The sequence below is a fragment of the Trichosurus vulpecula genome, chromosome 3 (assembly GCF_011100635.1).
Source record: "Trichosurus vulpecula isolate mTriVul1 chromosome 3, mTriVul1.pri, whole genome shotgun sequence".
NCBI classification, from domain to species: domain Eukaryota; kingdom Metazoa; phylum Chordata; class Mammalia; order Diprotodontia; family Phalangeridae; genus Trichosurus; species Trichosurus vulpecula.
The window spans coordinates 6169852-6187937 of record NC_050575.1 but is presented as its reverse complement, the minus strand read 5'-3'; the positions used below and the strand labels follow the sequence as shown (position 1 = coordinate 6187937).

The 18086-nt window shown below is 37.1% G+C and overlaps 1 protein-coding gene across 1 annotated transcript in view; it reads left to right on the top strand.

The window, feature by feature from the left end:
* The window catches only part of ATG2B (autophagy related 2B), a 138762-nt gene that overhangs the window by 88832 nt on the left and 31844 nt on the right, over positions 1-18086 (top strand). Inside the window, exons 22-30 of the mRNA XM_036748867.1 lie at positions 357-553; positions 2671-2751; positions 4679-4785; positions 4918-5010; positions 8794-8864; positions 9260-9336; positions 9594-9764; positions 12438-12579; positions 16928-17133. Of these exons, the coding sequence (XP_036604762.1) occupies positions 357-553; positions 2671-2751; positions 4679-4785; positions 4918-5010; positions 8794-8864; positions 9260-9336; positions 9594-9764; positions 12438-12579; positions 16928-17133 (1145 nt within the window). The remainder of the gene's footprint in view (positions 1-356; positions 554-2670; positions 2752-4678; positions 4786-4917; positions 5011-8793; positions 8865-9259; positions 9337-9593; positions 9765-12437; positions 12580-16927; positions 17134-18086) is intronic.

Sequence of the window (18086 nt, the reverse complement as noted above, 5' to 3'; positions counted from 1 at the left end):
ATTGCTACTACAATCACGTAAATTTCTTGAATTTCCAAATGTTGTGTTTTGGTTGTCTATTTGTCTTACCACAGGTTATCTCTAAGAGGTACACAGCCTAAATATTTAAAATCACTCTGATGTATGATCTCCCTTCATTCATTATTATATTGTATTGAATAGAAGTAAAGGAGCTTTTATTTTGTGTTGCCTAGGTCTGTGAACAAATCTGAAGTATTTCATGTACTTCAAAATATTTTTTTGTGGCTATTTAAGAACTTTTCTTCAATTTGCTCATTGTCTTTTTGATGTTTTAATTTTTCTTGTGAAAATTATAAAAGTATTATTAAATATTTTTACATTTAATATGGACATAGGCATGGTAGATGGAGCGATTCTTCCTGCTGAAGTACGACTTCCCACTGTAACTCGCCCACATTGGTTGGAACCTATAATTTATTCATCAGAAGAAGATGGTCTTAGTAGAACTTCAGATGGTGTTGGAGGAGACTCTTTAAGTATGTTGTCTATTGCTGTTAAAATCCAGTCCGATAAATCAGAGACGAATACGAAGGTTTGTATTCCATGGACGTATACAGTCTTTAACTGAGTCTGGGATCATTAGTCTTAAATTGATGTTTGTATGATGGAAGCCTCATGCAGTTGTTAGAGTGTAGAAGGATATACAAATTCTGTGAAAGAGGAGGGAGTACACATGGATCTTGGACTGTATTAATGCTTTAAAAAAGGCAAAGGAAAATATTAATTATTTCTAATCTATATGTCTACTATCCATGTGTAAGAAATCTTTATGAGAATCATCTATACACAAATCTATGACATCTGAAATGTAAAGAACAAGCAAGTTTTTTCTCAAGTGAAAATCGAGTACCACCTTTTGGCTATTTTCTAATTAATTGAAAATTTAGAACCAGACCATGTCTTTGTTGTTTGTCCATTTGATTCAAGAAAACAAAATGCCACTTTCTAGGCTTTATTACAAGGTGTCTTCCATCCATCCATTCTAACTATTCTAGATTCTTTTGTGATAACAACAGAAGTTACCCTGTTCAGTGATCATTAATAGCAGGTAAAGCAAAAAACAGGGAGATTTAAGCTTGCCAAAAATGTTCACCACTTTGAAGGAAGAAGTCCAGCTTAAGGTCCAGCTAGATGAGGGATTCTCTGTGGCATCTGCTCCTGTCCACAGATAACATTGAACTGATTGTATCAAGCCTTGCAACATTGTTGGATCTCCTTAAAGAGAATTATAATTGTTCAGAAGGGTTTGGCCTAATCTGCAGAGGCAAAACCATGTGGATGGGGACAGTCCCAGATTAAAACATACATAGGGATGGAAGACCTATAGAACTTGTCCACCCATGTATATATCTGGCCCAGACAGTGCAGATGGATGAGCTAGGCCCAGAGTTGAAGGTGGAGAGAAGAACAATCTAACATTTATTTAGTTCTCCTATGTTCCAGGCAAGGTGCTGAGTGCTTTACAATTGTATCCATTTGATCCTCACAGTGACCCTTGCAGTAGGTAGTCTTATCCCCATATTGCAGATGAGAAAACTGAATCAGGGAGAACTTCAGTGGCTTGTCTGGGGCACACAACTAGTACATGTCTGAGGTTGGATTTGAACTCAAATTTTGCTGACTCTTGCTCCTGTGCTTTATCCGTCGTGCTGATTAGTTGCACAGAGGGTAACGGGAGAAGAGCGTGGTAGGTATGACAGGCTGCAACATATAACTTTTGAGGATACCCAAAGAAAAACTGGAGTAAAATATGTCAGCAAGAAACTGCATGCTATAGAGAGAAAATGGGCTTGTTATGTATCAAGGACAAATGATAGGTGAATACCCAAAGTGCTCCATTGGTAACCTTGAGATATCAAGAGAAATCAAAGAAGACTTCTAGTAGATTAGATGGATCAACTGTGGGGTACTTCTGGGAGGATATGGAAAAGAATCGTTATACAGGACAAGCAGGTGTGGACAGGTTGCGATCTACATTGTTGGATGGAACTTCTAAATCAGTGGGGTTGAAGAGGTTTGGGGGTGCTGGGACCCCGAGAATGTCAAGGTGGGGTCACCTAGAATGAATTCACACACTCAAGCCTCCCCTTAGTCAAGTGGCAAAAAGTTTATTGTAGTGCTTTAGCAAAAGTGGGCAAGGGTCCTTAGGGAACCTGCAAGCTAATGATGACGGTGCTGGGGCTTATATGGAAAAGGGACAAGGGAAAGGAATGCTAGGGATGCTAAATAGTTAGTCTAGGGGTCCAGGTGTCTATCGGAGCTATGGATGGGAAAATGCAGGGAGTCTGCAGAGATAACTTTGTTAATACCAGACGTTGAGGGAGTGGCCAGAGGCATGGACCTTAGGGATTTGGCGTGAAGGAGAGTCCTTGGGCCAGCCAGGGACAAAAATCCTTGGGCTATGTCTGTTCTAGTAAGAGAATGTGTTCTGCAACAAAAGAAAATTTTCTCACGGGGCAGGGACCTACTGAGAAATTGGGAGGCTTCCAGGGACTTGATCTTAGGGCTGGGGCCCAAGGATCTCATCATGGTCACAGATTCATTTGAATATAATGGGAGCTAATTTTATACTCAAAAAATATTTGAATTAACTATAGAATGTTGGTAAAGGTTATGATTTTAACTCCTTTTGAAATTTTTCCTACATAGGAATTTCTTATAGCAGTGGGACTCAAAGGAGCTACTCTTCAGCATAAAGTACTTCCTTCTGGACTTAGCTGGCATGAACAGGTTAAATTACCATAAGTTATTCTTTGTCATTTAAACTCATTTGATTTCTGAACATTTTAATAAAAACACAGACTCTTTATTATTGTTTTTTTTATTGTAATAACTCTAGTATCATCCTTTTTTATGTCCATGGAATATTTCCATATTATCACTGTATTTAACAAATTTCTAAACTTTTATATTACCTGTTACCATCCAGTCAGTTCTTCCATGTTAATAAAATGCAGTTTTGCATTTTTCAATAGGAATTTGTGATACTAGCTTTAATTTACTTATATGGTTATCCCTTCCACATCGTGGTGGGGGGAGGGGGTTAGAGGTGTGGCACCCTGGGAGTCTGGAAAATCCAAGTAAAATTTTTTGGCTCTCTCTTTGTACCAGAGAAGAAGTCTGAATTATTTTGGTATTAAAAGAGAAAGTATATAAATGTTATACAATACTATACATATATTTTGTGCATTTCTGTGTTTCTAAACTTCTGTGTCGTCTGCTGGTTTTTGTGTGTGTGTCTTTGGCTTCTGCAGAACTCTCAGAAAATTCTCATTTAATTTCTTTTGCCAACCCACAATATATCGAAACCATAATGGGTAAAGTTGCGATGTGGAAGGGATAACTATATTTAGGAATAAAGACAGATAGCTAGGTGACAGACACAGCCCCTAGAGCACCAAGCCTATAGTCAGGAAGACCTGAGTTCAAATCTGGCGTTTTAGAGTCTTACTAGCTGTGTGACCCTGGGCACTTAACCCTCTTTGCCTTAGTTTCCTCATCTGTAAAATGAGCTGGAGAAGGAAATGGCAAGTCACTCCAGCATCTTTGCCACGAAAATCCTAACTGGGGTCACAGAGTCGTATGTGACTGAAACGACTGAACAACAAAAGAAATTAAGACAGTCAATATCGGACTATTTACAAAAATTGAATTTTCATAGTGTCAAAAGAATTCGTTTTGAGATGAATATATTTACAAAAAACTTCTCCCATGTAAATAGAAATCAGTACCTCCTGCTAGAGGCAGATCTAGAGAACTATCAGGGAGTGAAAAGTTGGCTTATTCTACTTTTTTCCTTGAATGAGAATGAACAGTTCCTAAGCATTATTCCTTATTATTATATATGATGTTATATAAAATATAATATTATGTAATTATTTTTATACAATTTGATTGTACAGGTAAATGCCTAGGGGTGACTGGGGAAGCGAAAATCATCAAGGTGTGGAAGGATAGGAGTTTCTAATTTCAATAAAAATTAAAATATACTTGAAATTAAAAGGGTTATTTTTCACTTCTCTTGTTTTACGGATTTGAAAAAAATATCCATTCTGAAATTAAGCTCAGATTTAAGAAGTTTAAGAAAACCAGTCTTGAGTAAAATCCTTACTCATATGAGGTCACTTGAAATAGTCCTGAATCTAATATAGAACATGTTATGGTAAACAATATATATTTGAAGTTCATTTCACAGTAGATATTTTTCAAGATGTGTGGTACCACAGCATATAAAGAATATGCCTTTTAAATTCAAACATATATGGCTTTGTAATAATGCATAGCTTTAGAAACTCTATACTTGTTGATTTTTCTCTTTAGTGCTACTGTCCTTTTATAGTTTGTTCTCTGGAGTAGATTATTATTTTATTTTATTATTATTAATTAATTCATCAATTTATTTATTTATTTATTTATTGTTATTATTTATTTTATTACCTTTTATTAATAAGGTATCATTGGAGCTGGAGCAATCCTGAATTCTCTCTCCAGTCTCTTCATTTTATAGATGAGGATTCTGTGGGACTAGAAGCAAAGTGACTTGCTTAGGGTCACACAGCTTATATAGTAAACCTGGGACTTAGAATTTAGGACAGTGTACCAAAGAGCTTTTTTTCCTCCTAAATTAGAAGCATGTTTTATATCTTTGTGATTATAGATTTTATACTTCATGAACATTTCTGATGAACCTGTTTTGGGATATAATCCTCCAGCTTCCTTTACAACCTTTCATGTTCATCTCTGGAGTTGCGCACTTGATTATAGGTAAGTAAATATTTGATATAAAATGTAAACAAGACAGATGGTTTAATTTCTAAGTGAGTTAAAATCTGTTCAAAAAGTCTTATTAAGAGAACTTTGCCGTCTCTTTGTTACCTTGTTTCTTTTTTATCATAGGCCTATTTATTTGCCAACAAGATCTCTTCTTACTGTGGAAACATTTAGTATTTCCAGTAGTGTTTCTTTGGATAAATCATCATCTACTCTCAGGTACTTATGGAACCTTCCTGTATGTTCTTTAATGTGTATTTTTTAAAATTACCTCAAACATTTTTATTAATTTTTATACTAATAAAATCTATTTTTAGGGTAGTAATGAGTATTAGTTATAGAGACAACTCATTCTCTAAGAATATAAGTTGAAGAACAGGTTCCAACCTGCATTGGAGGAGGGAGTTTCCTTTCTGCGACTTCTTTTACTAATGAAATCACAGCCCTCCTCCAAATAATGAATAGGGCCATTCTTTAGTTCTTAGCTCTTGCCATCTATTGCCTTAAATAAAACATTTTTAAGGGAAAGATTTAATCACTGGGATGTTGCTGTTCTCTAAGGGATTTGGTGAATATGTTTGAGAAAATTCCCAGCTTTTGGAACATTAGCATAACCACTTTCTATTTCAGCATCCAGAAAATGTCCAAATTTAAATATATTATTTACGCTTACCAGAACGTTCATTTGACAAGTATTTATTCAGAGCTTGCTGTGTTTTAGAACATCTTAGGTATTGGTAGAAATACAAGGTTTAGTTCAGGCATGATCTCTACCCTAAATTGAACTTCTAATTTAGTAGAGAGATATCACAAACATAGTTATTATGTAATGTTATATAATAAATGCATTAGAAAATTGTTAAAGTCCTATCTAAAATCCTAGGGATTTGGGAAAGTCTTCATGAAGAAGGTGGCATTTGCAGGGAGTGAATATGTAGGGAGGCACCAGATTGTGGGGGATCTTGGATTCCAGACTAAGCATTTTGGACTTTGTAAGTGGTGGGGAACCACTGAAGTCTTGTGGACTAGTGGAGTGATCCTATTTGGCCTCCCTTTTTTTTTTGTCTCAGAACCCCTTGACGTTATTCCCCATCCTTTCCTTCTTTACCCTAATCTATGGCAGTAAATCAAGTCCACAAGCCTTTATTAAGCACTTAACTTTATGCCAAGCATTAGGGATACAAACAAAAAGAAAGGCAGCACTTGTCCTGAAGGGGCTTACGTTGTAATGGGGTAAAACAACCTGTTAAAAAGGGAACTGAAAGGTGAGGGACCTAGAGAAAGGGGGGTTATTTGTATGGGGTATGGTGGTGAAATCCAGAGAACGAAGGATGGCTGGAATGGGCCTTTCCCAAAGTGGAGGTTCCAGGAAGAACTTTCTAGTGGGAGAAGGATGAAGCCGAGGCATGGTATGAATGAAGTGATATTGGCATGTCCCTTCTTAAAAAGACCACACCTCTACATGTGCCCTGGATCCCATATCTTCCATTTTTTCTAGCAGATTGCAACCTCAGATCATACCTACCTTCTCTGATCTTTAACCTATCCTTATAGTTTCCTTCTCTAATGCCTTAAAGCATGTCCCTTGTTTTAGGGTCTTAAAATCTCTCGCCCAAAGTGGAAGAGTGTTGGCGCATGACTTTTTGTTTGCAGATGATTGTATACTCAGTGCAGCCTCTGAAGCTGAGATGCAACAAAGTACAGATTGTTTCTCTGCTACTTGTGCTAATTTTGACCTAACAGTTAACACCAAGAAAACACAGGTACTCCATCAGCCAGGACCACATCACCCACACATGGAACTATTGATTACAGCCAATGGAAAAGTTTTGAATGCTGTGGATAAGTTCATTTACCTTGGCAATATACTTTCTAGGGATGTACACATTGATAATGAGGTTGAGGCACGCATTGCCTGAACTAGCTTAATGTTTGGGAGGCTCTGAAAGAAAGTGTGAGAGAGAAGAGGTATTAGACTGACTACCAAACTGAAGGTCTGCAGAGCCATTGTGCTGACCTCGTTGTATGGCTGTGAAACCTGTACAGTCTGCCAGCGCCATGCCAGGACTCTGCATCACTTCCGTTTAAGTTGTCCTGGGAAGTTCTTAGTGATCACCTGGCAGGATAAGATACCAGACATTGAGGTCCTTTCTCGAACTAAACTGCCCAGCATTCAAACTGCTTCAGAGAGCACAACTCCTGTGGGCTGGGATTTAGGGATTGTTTGAATGCCAAACATACACTTGCCTAAAAGACTATTTTATGGAGAACTCACATGGAGCAGTTGCTCGTATGGTGGTCAGAAGTGATAACAAGGACACTCTCAAGATCTCTCTTAAGAACTTTAGAATTCATTGTGTGACATGGGAGACACTGGTATAAGACGGCCCAGCATGGCATGCCCTGATCAGAGAAAGGGCCGTGCTTTATGAGTTAAGCAGAATTGAAATAACTCAAAAGAAGTGCGAGCAGTGCAAATTTAGAGAACCCACTCTAAATATCCACATGCACTATTTGTGCCTGGCCTGTGTTGGAACATTCTGAGTTTATATTGGTCTGATCTGTCACAATTGACTCTAACATAGTGATGTCATTTTGGTCTTCTTTGGGAATGAAGCACAACCATCTAATGGTTCCTTCTTTAATGCCAGCCTCTTTTTTTTTAATGTCTTTAACCAACCCCCCAACTTCCCTCCCCCCATCCCCAATCCTTAAAAACACCTTGTCTAGATTCTACTGTCCCATCCAGGGGTGGGAGGCCACATGTGGCCCTTTGAAGCCAAACTAATTAGAAAATATTCCCTTAAAAGGATTTGGACTCAATCAAAAGGCTCCACCCAAGGACCTATAGGGTCTTGAGGCTACAGGTTCCCCACCGCTTCCTCAGACTATCACATATCCTTTCTTTCTCTGTCAAATTCCTAGAAAAAGCTTTTTATGTTCACTGCCTTACTTCCTCTCCTCATTTCTCAACTCTGTGCATTCTAGCTTCTTAATTTCAACTCTTGATTGAAACTGCTCTTTCTAAAGATAGTAACAGTCTGTTAAATGCCAAATTTGGTGGGTGTATTTTTTTTTCCAGTTCTCATCTTTTTCAGCCTGTTTCCTGCATTAGACACTGTTGGTCATACCTCCCCCTTAGACGGAAATCCTCCCCTCTCTGGGCTTTCCTGACACTACTTTCTCTAGATTCTCTTCTTACCTGTCTAAGCATTCTTTCTTACATTTCTTTGCTGACTCATTATCTATATCATAACCTTTAATTGTGGATGTTGCCCAAGGCTCTGTTCTAGTCCCCCTATATTTTTTTCTTCACCTTCTCTCTCAGTGATCTCCAATTCAAGTAGAAGGCATTGAAAGCAAGTAGAAGTGGATAGGAGTAGGAATAGACAAGATGATAAATATGAAACATGCTACAGAGGTTGAATTAGCTGAACTTAGTTGGATGTGAGAGGTAAGGGAGAGGGAAGAGTCAAATAAACTCATTGTTTCACGTATGAGAAAGGGTGGTACTGATGACTGAATGTCCAGAGAAGGATTAGTTTTGAGGTGAATGGGACTTTAGATCTTCATAACATTTGTAGTAATGAGGTTTTAAGAAATGTTAATTGTTGTATATGGATATAAAGTTGCATGTGCTTATAATTGGCAACTTCTGAGAGGAATTGATTCAAGTTTGAGTTTCTTATATAGGCAGCAAGATAGCTCAGTGTATAGAAAGACTGCTGGACTTGAAGTCAGGAAATCCTGAATTCAAGTCCTGTCTTGGACAAGAACTAACTTTGTGATCCTGGGCAAATCGCTTAACTTCTCGTTTCCTCATCTGTAAAAAGGGGGTAATAACTTCCCAGGGTTCTCATGAGAGTCAGTGAGATTTCGTACGTAAAGCACTTTGCAAATCATAAGGTACTATATAAATGGTAGCGGCAGTAGTAATTATTATTATAACCCTTTGTCGGCTGTCATTATAAATTTGGTTTTGTAAACTTACTCTTCCTCCAGAATTATCTTGGATGAGGCTGCTTTGCATTTGTCTGATAAATGTAATACTGTGGCTGTAAACTTGAATAGAGGTAAGACATTAATCTTCTAAAAATCTACAGTAAGTGGATTAGATGTAGATGTTCAGTTGTCTTATGGCAATTGTTATGAACGACAGATTTGGCGATTTGGTCTACTACAACTTCATTGAGAAGGCATTCAGATTGAAAGAGGTTTGTGTCATGCTATTTATACTCCAGACATGTGTAAATCAGGAATAAAGTATTTACCGTTAAAAATAAAAATAAAATGTGTCCTTAGTACCTTCATGGCCAGAAACTATAATTCCTGTATATTACCTAAATCCTTATAGTTTTTCCTTAAATGAGATTAACATAAATATTGATAGTATTAAAAAGGAGCATTTTTATTTTTACCAAAGCACCATTCTATATTATGGTTGTTAACTTTTTTTTTTAAATTTTAGATTATGTCCGTGTAATGGACATGGGCCTTTTGGAATTAACTATCACAGCAATGAAGTCTGATTCTGATGGGGAGCAAGTAAGTTACTAAATTAGATAAAATAAATAAAAGTTTCTATTTATTTTCTTTGATAATTGTTTTGTTAACTTGCCTCATTTGGACAAGAATAAATGAATTTTTTTGGGATGATTTCTAAGTTAGAAATGAATATGTAATTTTTCAATATCTATGGCAATTTATTACACTGAATACTATTAATATAAATATATGCTAGAATGTTTTCTCTTGCATTGTACTATTGATAAACTTATGCCATCCTTTTCTTTCCTGTTCAGATCCAGCCTCGCTTTGAGCTGCACTGTTCTAGTGATGTTATTCACATCAGAACATGCTCTGACTCTTGTGCTGCCCTCATGAATCTTATACAATATATTGCAAGTTATGGTGATTTACACGCACCCACTAAAACTGAAATTAAGCCTGCAGCTGTCCAAAGGAAAACAAAGGTACAGAATGGAAAAGTGTCACCCAGTTCCTTCTGTTCAACGATGTGAAGTCGTTTGTCTGTTGTTGAGTCATAGATGTGAAGGAAACTCAGAGAAGATCCTTGTATTTGTGATGTGTCCATAATCCTAGTTGTTGGACATGCCTCATTTGAGGGTGTTTTTCCTCATTATTAACTTTTAGTATTTGCAATTTTTAAGTGCATTTCTTTATATGTTCTTAGTGGTAACTGCCAAGAGCTCCTCACCTCATCATGAGGTATGCGAAAGTACTTTGAAATGTGTGAAGTGTTAGACAAATGCAAAATCCTGTTTTGTTTCTGTTTCCTGACTTCTTAAGCACAGTTCTCTTAATTTAGACTTTCCTTATTTTTAACTAAGTTCTCATGTCCTAGTAAGCTTTCTGACTTTTTAAAAACCAGTTTCTCACGGGTTTCGTATCATGTCTAGCCAGTTCTTTAATAGTAAAGATCTCAACAGCTTTGAATTTTATAGTTAGTTCCTGCATTCTGTACTCCCTTCTATTCACAATTCTTTGTTCTTTTAACTATAAGATTACATTACTCATTTATGTTTACATTGCTGTCTACTCTGTCATTTTCCATTTCGTTTTGTGACCACTTCTCCAGTTTCACATTAAATTTTTGTCTTTTGAGAGGCTGCCTTGGAATTGAGGTTTCAGTTTAATAAGCATGATTCTGACAGCCAGGTCAGTGGGGAGCTGTATTGAGCATTGGGCCCAGGACTGAGTCCTATAAATTTCCGTTTATCCTGTTTGCCATCTCTTTATATCGTCCTTTTTCATATAGTTTAATGGTTGCCAGTTTATCACCATATAAGCTCTAAAAGATAACCTGTGGGCCTGATGTGATTTTTTTCATTTCTTCTAGGACTCTGATGCAAATTAGTATAGACTTGAATGTCTCATTACAATCTAAATGCGTATCATCATAGTTGGAATATTTAGATCTTTTAAGTAGCTTTTCTCATTTCTCCTCAGTTTCTTAAAATGATGGGCAAATAAAATTACATCTTTTGGCAAATTTTCTTTGCTAATGGTGTTAAAGATAATATTCTTAGTCGAATACCCCTCTATTTCTCATATCTAATCTGTTGCCACGTCTTGTTAATTTTACTTTCAAAGCATCTCATATATACCTCCCTCCTCTCCTTTAACATTGCCACTACCTTGGTGCCAGCCCTTATTACCTCACACCTAGACTACTGCAGTAACCTGTGTTTGGTCTCTGCTTTAAGTTCTCTGTTCACTCTAGTCCACCCTCCATTCAGCTGACAAAGCTACATTCCAAAAGTGCGGGTCTGACCATGTAATCCTCCCTACCCTTTTCAGTAAACTTAGATGGCTGCATATCACCTTCAGGATCATATATAAAATTCTCCATTTGGCGTTCGAAAGCCTTCGTGACTCCTCCCATCCTAGTCTTCTTACACCTTTTTGTACTCTGGGATCTAGTGAAGATGGCCTCTTTGCCAGTTGTTCCTATAGAATATTTCCTACTTATAGTAGGCATCATATAAGTACTTGTTCTCTCCCTAGTTGACTAAATTTAGGATCTCATTGATAACTGAACCTTGTGTTCACAATCCAGGCCTGCCTCACTGTCCTGGATGATTCTCATCCCTGTTCTCTCATAAATTCCTCCTAGAGAATCTACCAGCACCCTGGGAAACCTGCTTGTGAGTGCTGGTGCAGTAATCACCTTCCATGTCTTATTATTGGCTCTGGAGACGTTATCAGTTCACCATTTCTGATAATTTCTTTGGAATCTCTTTATCCTACTTCTCGTGTACAAGCCATCTTTGGGAGTGGGCCTCTTACATCAGCATGAATTTCACCTTTTTTGTCAGTGATACCTAAATTGTTAACATTCCAGAGACTGTTGTTCATTTATCATCACCATGAAAATATTAGTGTTAACAGGTTGTATGAGAGAGCTTGGGATCAGTGAAGGTGCTTTATAATCTCCCAGTTACCCGAGTCCTCTGATTCTTAGTCTAGTATTCTTTCTGCTGTCTGTATCTAGTGTGGGGGTGGGGAAGCTGCTGCCTCGAGGCCACATGTAGCCCTCTAGGTACTTGGGTGCGGCCTTTGGACTGAATCTGGGTTGTGAAGTTTGACTTCATAAGTTACCATATTCTTAACTCTCTGTTCACTTTCCAAATCTGCCTTTTTAGTTCTTAAATCCTTGCTTTCGCTCAGGAGCTTTGATTAAAACATTAGTCTTTCTGTGATTTTCTGTTTCCTTCCTAAGACTTCATAATCATTAGCAGTGTTTTCTCGGTTTTTTCTGGCGGTATGAGTTGTGTCTTTGTGAATCACTAGAAATGAGTTTTAGGTATCAGATTTTATCATTTCTGGGAGGTTCTCCCTCCCATTCTGGAAGCCACAGGAGAATAGCAGACCACTTTTTAATGTCAGGCTGACAAATAGCAACCTTGTACCCTTCAACTGACGGTTACTAACCACCACTACGGATGTCCTCTTTCCATGACCCGTAACTCTGGATGTTTTTCACGTGTGGTGCTCTCACTTGGATGATCTGTAAAATTGCCATGCAGCAAGTCTAAAAAAGTGCTTTTACATCTGTGTGCTTAATCGAAGGAGTGTTTTTTTGTGAGCTTCACTTAATTAGATTTGTTGTTGTTGTTATGTAGGTGGATACCAGTAGTGGGCCATCTTCTCGAGGCCCAGTACTTCCCGAAGCCGATCAACAAATCTTGAGAGATTTGATGAGTGATGCCATGGAGGAAATTGATACACAGCAGGCTGCTTCTCCTGTGAGGCCACAATCTAATGGTAAAATAGAGACAGGCTCTTTGTCAGCACAGTGTGATTCATAATGTTGTACTTCTGTCCTATATTATTGTATATTTACAGTTTTCAAAGTCCAACTTATTTTAGAGTACAAATATCAATATTTAAAAAAAATTTATCATTTGATTATCTAGCATTCAATCAGATCTTATTTATTGAGTCCCTAGGAGGACTTAAGTTTCTTGGAGATGGAGAAGAAATATGGGATGTGATCACTGTCCTCAGAAAACTCAGAGTAGTAGGCATTAAATTAGGTTCAGGAACTAGACTCATGCACTTGCGGTGTGAGCAGGGCAAGACAGTTGTTGTTAAGCACTACATTTTGTAGTGTAGAAATAAGTTTAAAAAGCATTGTCATAGAAATTTTCACGGAGATGGCGAAACTTGATTTGTGCCTTGAGTGATGGTTGACATTTAAATAGGCAAAATGGCAGTACCAGGTTAGGAAAACAGCATGAGCAGGACTCAGAATGAGAGTAAAATAATGTCATTTAATTCAGTAGAGTACTTTTAATTTAAATGTATGCCATGTTAAAAGTACTATGGTACAAGCAAGGAATATGAACATTTGAAGTAATTCAGAGTCACCAGTGGTAATTTGGAGTTTCTAGGCGTGAACATGTGCATGCACACACAGTCACATAACTCCTCTTCCATTAAAAACAACTACCACATTATTTTTAATGAATAATAAGAATATTCCTAATATCAAAAAAAACTTAAAAGTGTTTTCAGCAAGTATAGCTATCATATATACATGTATATCCATATCACATGTGCATATGGCAATTAACATTTTGTATTATGCATTTATTGTAATTTTTATTATAAATTTTATAACAATTGAAAAAATCAAATAAAAATAAACAATAAAGGACAGACTTACTCCAAATTCCTAAGCTATAACCACATAGAAAATGTAGTATAATCTACCATCAAACATGTTATTTTACCAGAACACAAATACAGAGTAGAGAAAAGAAACAAAAACATATCATAAACTTAAATACAAAGTAAGAAAAAAAAGCGCATGTCATGTGCATAGTAGAACATAAGAGAGGATTCAAAACAATAAGTTTTCATTTCAAGAAAGCCCATGTGATAAATAATACACCTGGTGTTGAGAATTGTCCATCTTTGCTTCCTTGTGTTTTCTTTTGTTCTCTGCTGTGCCCTTTTTAACTTTGTTCTTTTTTTCCCCCTCCCCCCATGCCCCCAGAAGGCTACAATGTAGTTTAGATATGTTTCTCGATATATGCATACATATACAGATATATACATACATTTATACATATATATATATGTGTGTGTAGACATATACTTTCCCAAACATACTCTACTCCTGATCTTTGTTTTTATATTTGTACATATCTCTTGTTTCCTATCCCTCTTGCCTCCTCTATTTTACTTCTACCTGCTACATCGCCATCCTGTTACTTGCCTTACCCCACTCCGCCACCAGCCACCCTACCCCCTTATTACTTGCCTTCCCCACTCCAAGGATCCCTCCCCTATCCTCCCATTCCATTAATCTAAACACCTTTTACCTATTCCCTCATTCTCACCTCTAAAAATCCCTCCCTTGTCCTCTCTCCCCTCACTATACCCCTACCATTTTATTTCTTCTAAATTTAGAAGAATTTTATACTTTTCTAAATGTATATGTATTATTCCCTCTTAAACCCATTCCCGATGAAAGTAGGTTACCAGAACTACCAGCCCTCCTCTCCCATCTAAATCCTCTGTATCCTTTCTTCCTCTTGCACCTCTTTTATATAAAATAATTACTCTTTTTAGCTGTTTCTAAATGCTTTTACTTTTAAAATTCACATTATAGTCAGGTTTATCCCCTTCTTTCTTATGTGCTCGACAATTATTAATAAGAATCTTAGACATACATTTTACATTTTATGTTATATAAAAGGTAAACAGTCTGTCCCTTTGAATCCCATATAGTCAGTCTTTGGTATGTGCCTTATGTTTTTCTTGGTTCTTGTATGTCAAATCTTCTATTTAAGTTGAGGATTTTTTTTTTTAACAAAGTCTTGAAAAGTCTGAGGGTTTGTCAGATGTCCATTTTTTTCATTCAAGATAATACTAAAATTTGAAGGGTATGATATTTTTGGCTGGAGTCTCAAGTCTTTTGCTCTTTGATATATTGTGTTCCAAGACCTGCGGTCCTTTAATGTCTCTGCTGCTGGTCTTGTGTAATTCTAATTGTGGCGCCATCATATTTAAATTGTTTTAATCTTGATGCTTTTAATATTTTATCCTTGAGCTGGGGGTTCCAGAATTTGACTATGATATTCCCATGAGTTTTCCTCATAGGATCTCTTTTAAGTGGTGCTTGATGGATTTTTTTCTATTTCTGCTTCCCTGCCTTGTTCTGATGCTTCAGGACAATTTTCTTTAATTATTTCTTGTATTATTGGATCAAGATTCTTTTTTTGGTCATAACTTTCAGTTACTTCAATTATTTTTATATTTTCTCGATCTATTCTCCAAATCTATTGTTTTTCTGATGTTTCACTTTCTCTTCTATTTTTTCATCATTCATGTTTTGTTTAATTATTTCTTGATCTTTATAATTTCACTGGCTTCACTTTGCCCAATTCTGTTTTTTTTCTCTCTTCTCTTTTTTTTTTTTGCGGGGGGGGGGGGAGGGAGGGCAGGGTAATTGGGGTTAAGTGACTTGCCCAAAGTCACACAGCCAGTAAGTGTGTCAAGTGTCTGAGGCCGGATTTGAACTCAGGTCCTCCTGACTTCAGGTCCGGTGTTCCACTCACTGCGCCACCTAGATGCCGCAATTCTAATTTTCAAGATGTCATTTTCCTCCTTGAGACTCAGGATCTCCTTTTCTAATTGGTTGACTTTGCTTTCATAACCTTGTTTTTCTTGGATTATTTTTATCTATTTATTTTTGTTTTTCCTCCATCTCTGTCAGTTGATTTTTAAAGTCTTTTTTAAGATCTTCTGTAAATTCTTTTTGGGCAAGCGACCATTTGACATTGCTCTTTGGGGGTTTCTTTACTTCAATATCCTCCTCTGAAGATGAACCCTGGTCATCTCTATTCCCCTAACAGGTTTGTATGGTTGGATTCTTTCTCCTTTGTGCATTTTTTGTGGTAATAACTTAATTTTTGTAATCACTTCTAGCCCTGGGGTATGGGAAATGGTGCCTCTTGCCTCAGATCTTCAGTTTTCTCCTCTAGCCTCTAGCCTCACCTCCAACTTCCCGTAAGTGCCCACAGCCAGGGGCTTTCTGCCTCACTGCTTTTGCACTCACCAGTGTGTGCTGGTTCCTTCTTGCCCCCATCGCTCTTTGCAGCACAGCTGGGTCTGGCGTTCCTCGTCAGCAGAGGTTCCCGCAATCTTCCTGGGCTCAAATCCAGGACTCCCCTCACTATCCCGGGGTACAAAGTTCTGGTGACTGGGGCCGAGGCAGCCTGTCAAACCAACTAACCCCAGGGCTTGCCACTAGTTGTTTAAGCGGCTTGCCTGTGGTTGTTAAACTGGAACCTAGCCAGAAGGTGTTTACTCCTTGCTGGGACCAAACCTGGTCCTGAGGTTTTTCTTTAGATCTTCTGAAACCGTCCTAGGAAGATCCTGGTTGTGCCCCTATTCTTCTTTGTCTCCACCCACACTTTGTTCGCCTTAAGGTGCTATTTTAACTCTTTCATGGGGGAAAATCTTGAGAGCTTGGAATTTTCTGACCCACTGCGCCATCTTCCCAGAATCCTCCCAAACAAATCTTTTAGGATATGCAACCTGGTCAGTAAACCTATTAAAACTTAAATATTTCCTACATTTTTTTCTAAGGTGTTCTTGAATACTTTGAGTCTAATTCAGTGGATTTGAGGTCTAGAAAAGCCATTTTATAAGATTCATCAGCCAGCCATTTGAAATTTAAATCTTGAATTTCAGTCTATTCTTGTTATTCCTTCTGTTTTAAGTATGTGTACTTCTGACTAAAAATGTTTTTATGTCATACCATAGAGTTTTTTAATAGGGTCCTTAAGAAGAGGGTATCTTTCTCATTTTATCAAGGATACAACCAAGCTCTAGGAAGATTACATAAAGGATACATCGATAGCTAATAAGTAATAGAGTTGGGGCTAGAAATCAGGTCTTTTGACTCCCAGGTGGCTGTGCGAATTTCGATCACATCATACTGAATTTCCCATGGAGAAGATAAATTGGACTTGTGAATAGTATACCTCTATTTAACTTTTGAAAACATATTTCTAAATTTAAAAGGACTTACTTATTGAAAATTTCACCTTTAATAAACTGATGTTTCCTAACTAAACATAATTATCTTTCCATCTAGGTATTTTGGATGAAAAATCACACACTCAGGAACCATCATCTTGCTCAGATCTCTTCCTATTCCCAGATGAAAGTGGGAATATCTCTCAGGAGCCTAGTCCCAGCTATGCTTCATGCACTCAACACTTAATTAATGATGCAATGATAGATGTACCTTCAGAAAATGATGACTTTTGCATTCTTTTTGCACCTAAAGTAGCCATTCATGTAAGAAATTATTAATTAATTATGATTGTAGGGATCTCTGATTTCATTAGAGTCGGTACTCCTCCCACTAATGCAGATCAGTGTGGCTAGCTAAAGTAGGCAGTCTCTGATAGTTGTAGCTGAAGATTTCATGACCCTGTCACTAATTTGGTTGATGAACTCCTGATCCTTGAATGACAGAAACTTGATCTATATTCAAAGATATTCAAAAAATATTCTATATTCAAAGAAATTGTTTCAGGTTCACTGCTATGCTATGATGAGATACTGGAGGAGAACATTTGTGGAAGGTTAAAATGTTTAAGTGTTAAAAATGAGAGGTACAAAATAGAGCGAAGGACTTTAGATGTGTCTTTTATTTAAAACTTTTTTAATTCCTTAAAAAGCCCATTCCCAATTTGTGAATTTGAATGTATGTGATTTAAATATTTGTGGCATTTATTTGTAGTTTTGTAGCTATCCCTTACTGTATCCAAACAATTAGATTTGTATAATATTCTATATTTAGCTATGCACGAACCCCTTGGGTAATTCAGACAAGCTATTGGCAATAGTAGAATTCAGAGGCTGTACAGTGTATCTTCTCCAATATCGTGGCAAGGGGGAAATAAGTGTTTAGCAGGATGGTTAATGACATTAAAAAAAAATCGAAACATGTCCAACAATAACTTGTAAGTGGGTGTGTCTCATACTAAGGTCCGTGTATGTTAGAATGTTTTAGACACCTAGTGTCCTAGCCCTCTTTTCTAATCTTGATTCTGAGTTTCAGTCCTTTGATTTTGTAATCCATGTCATAGAATCACCAAATCTGAATGATAGTGATGCTTCTGCACAGGTTCACAGAGTTTATAGGATTCTAGAATTTAGAGTAGGAATAGATTTTAGAGATCATCTTGTTTATTCCTTTATATTACTCCCTTTAGTTTTTAGTCTTTAAAACATATGTGTGTATG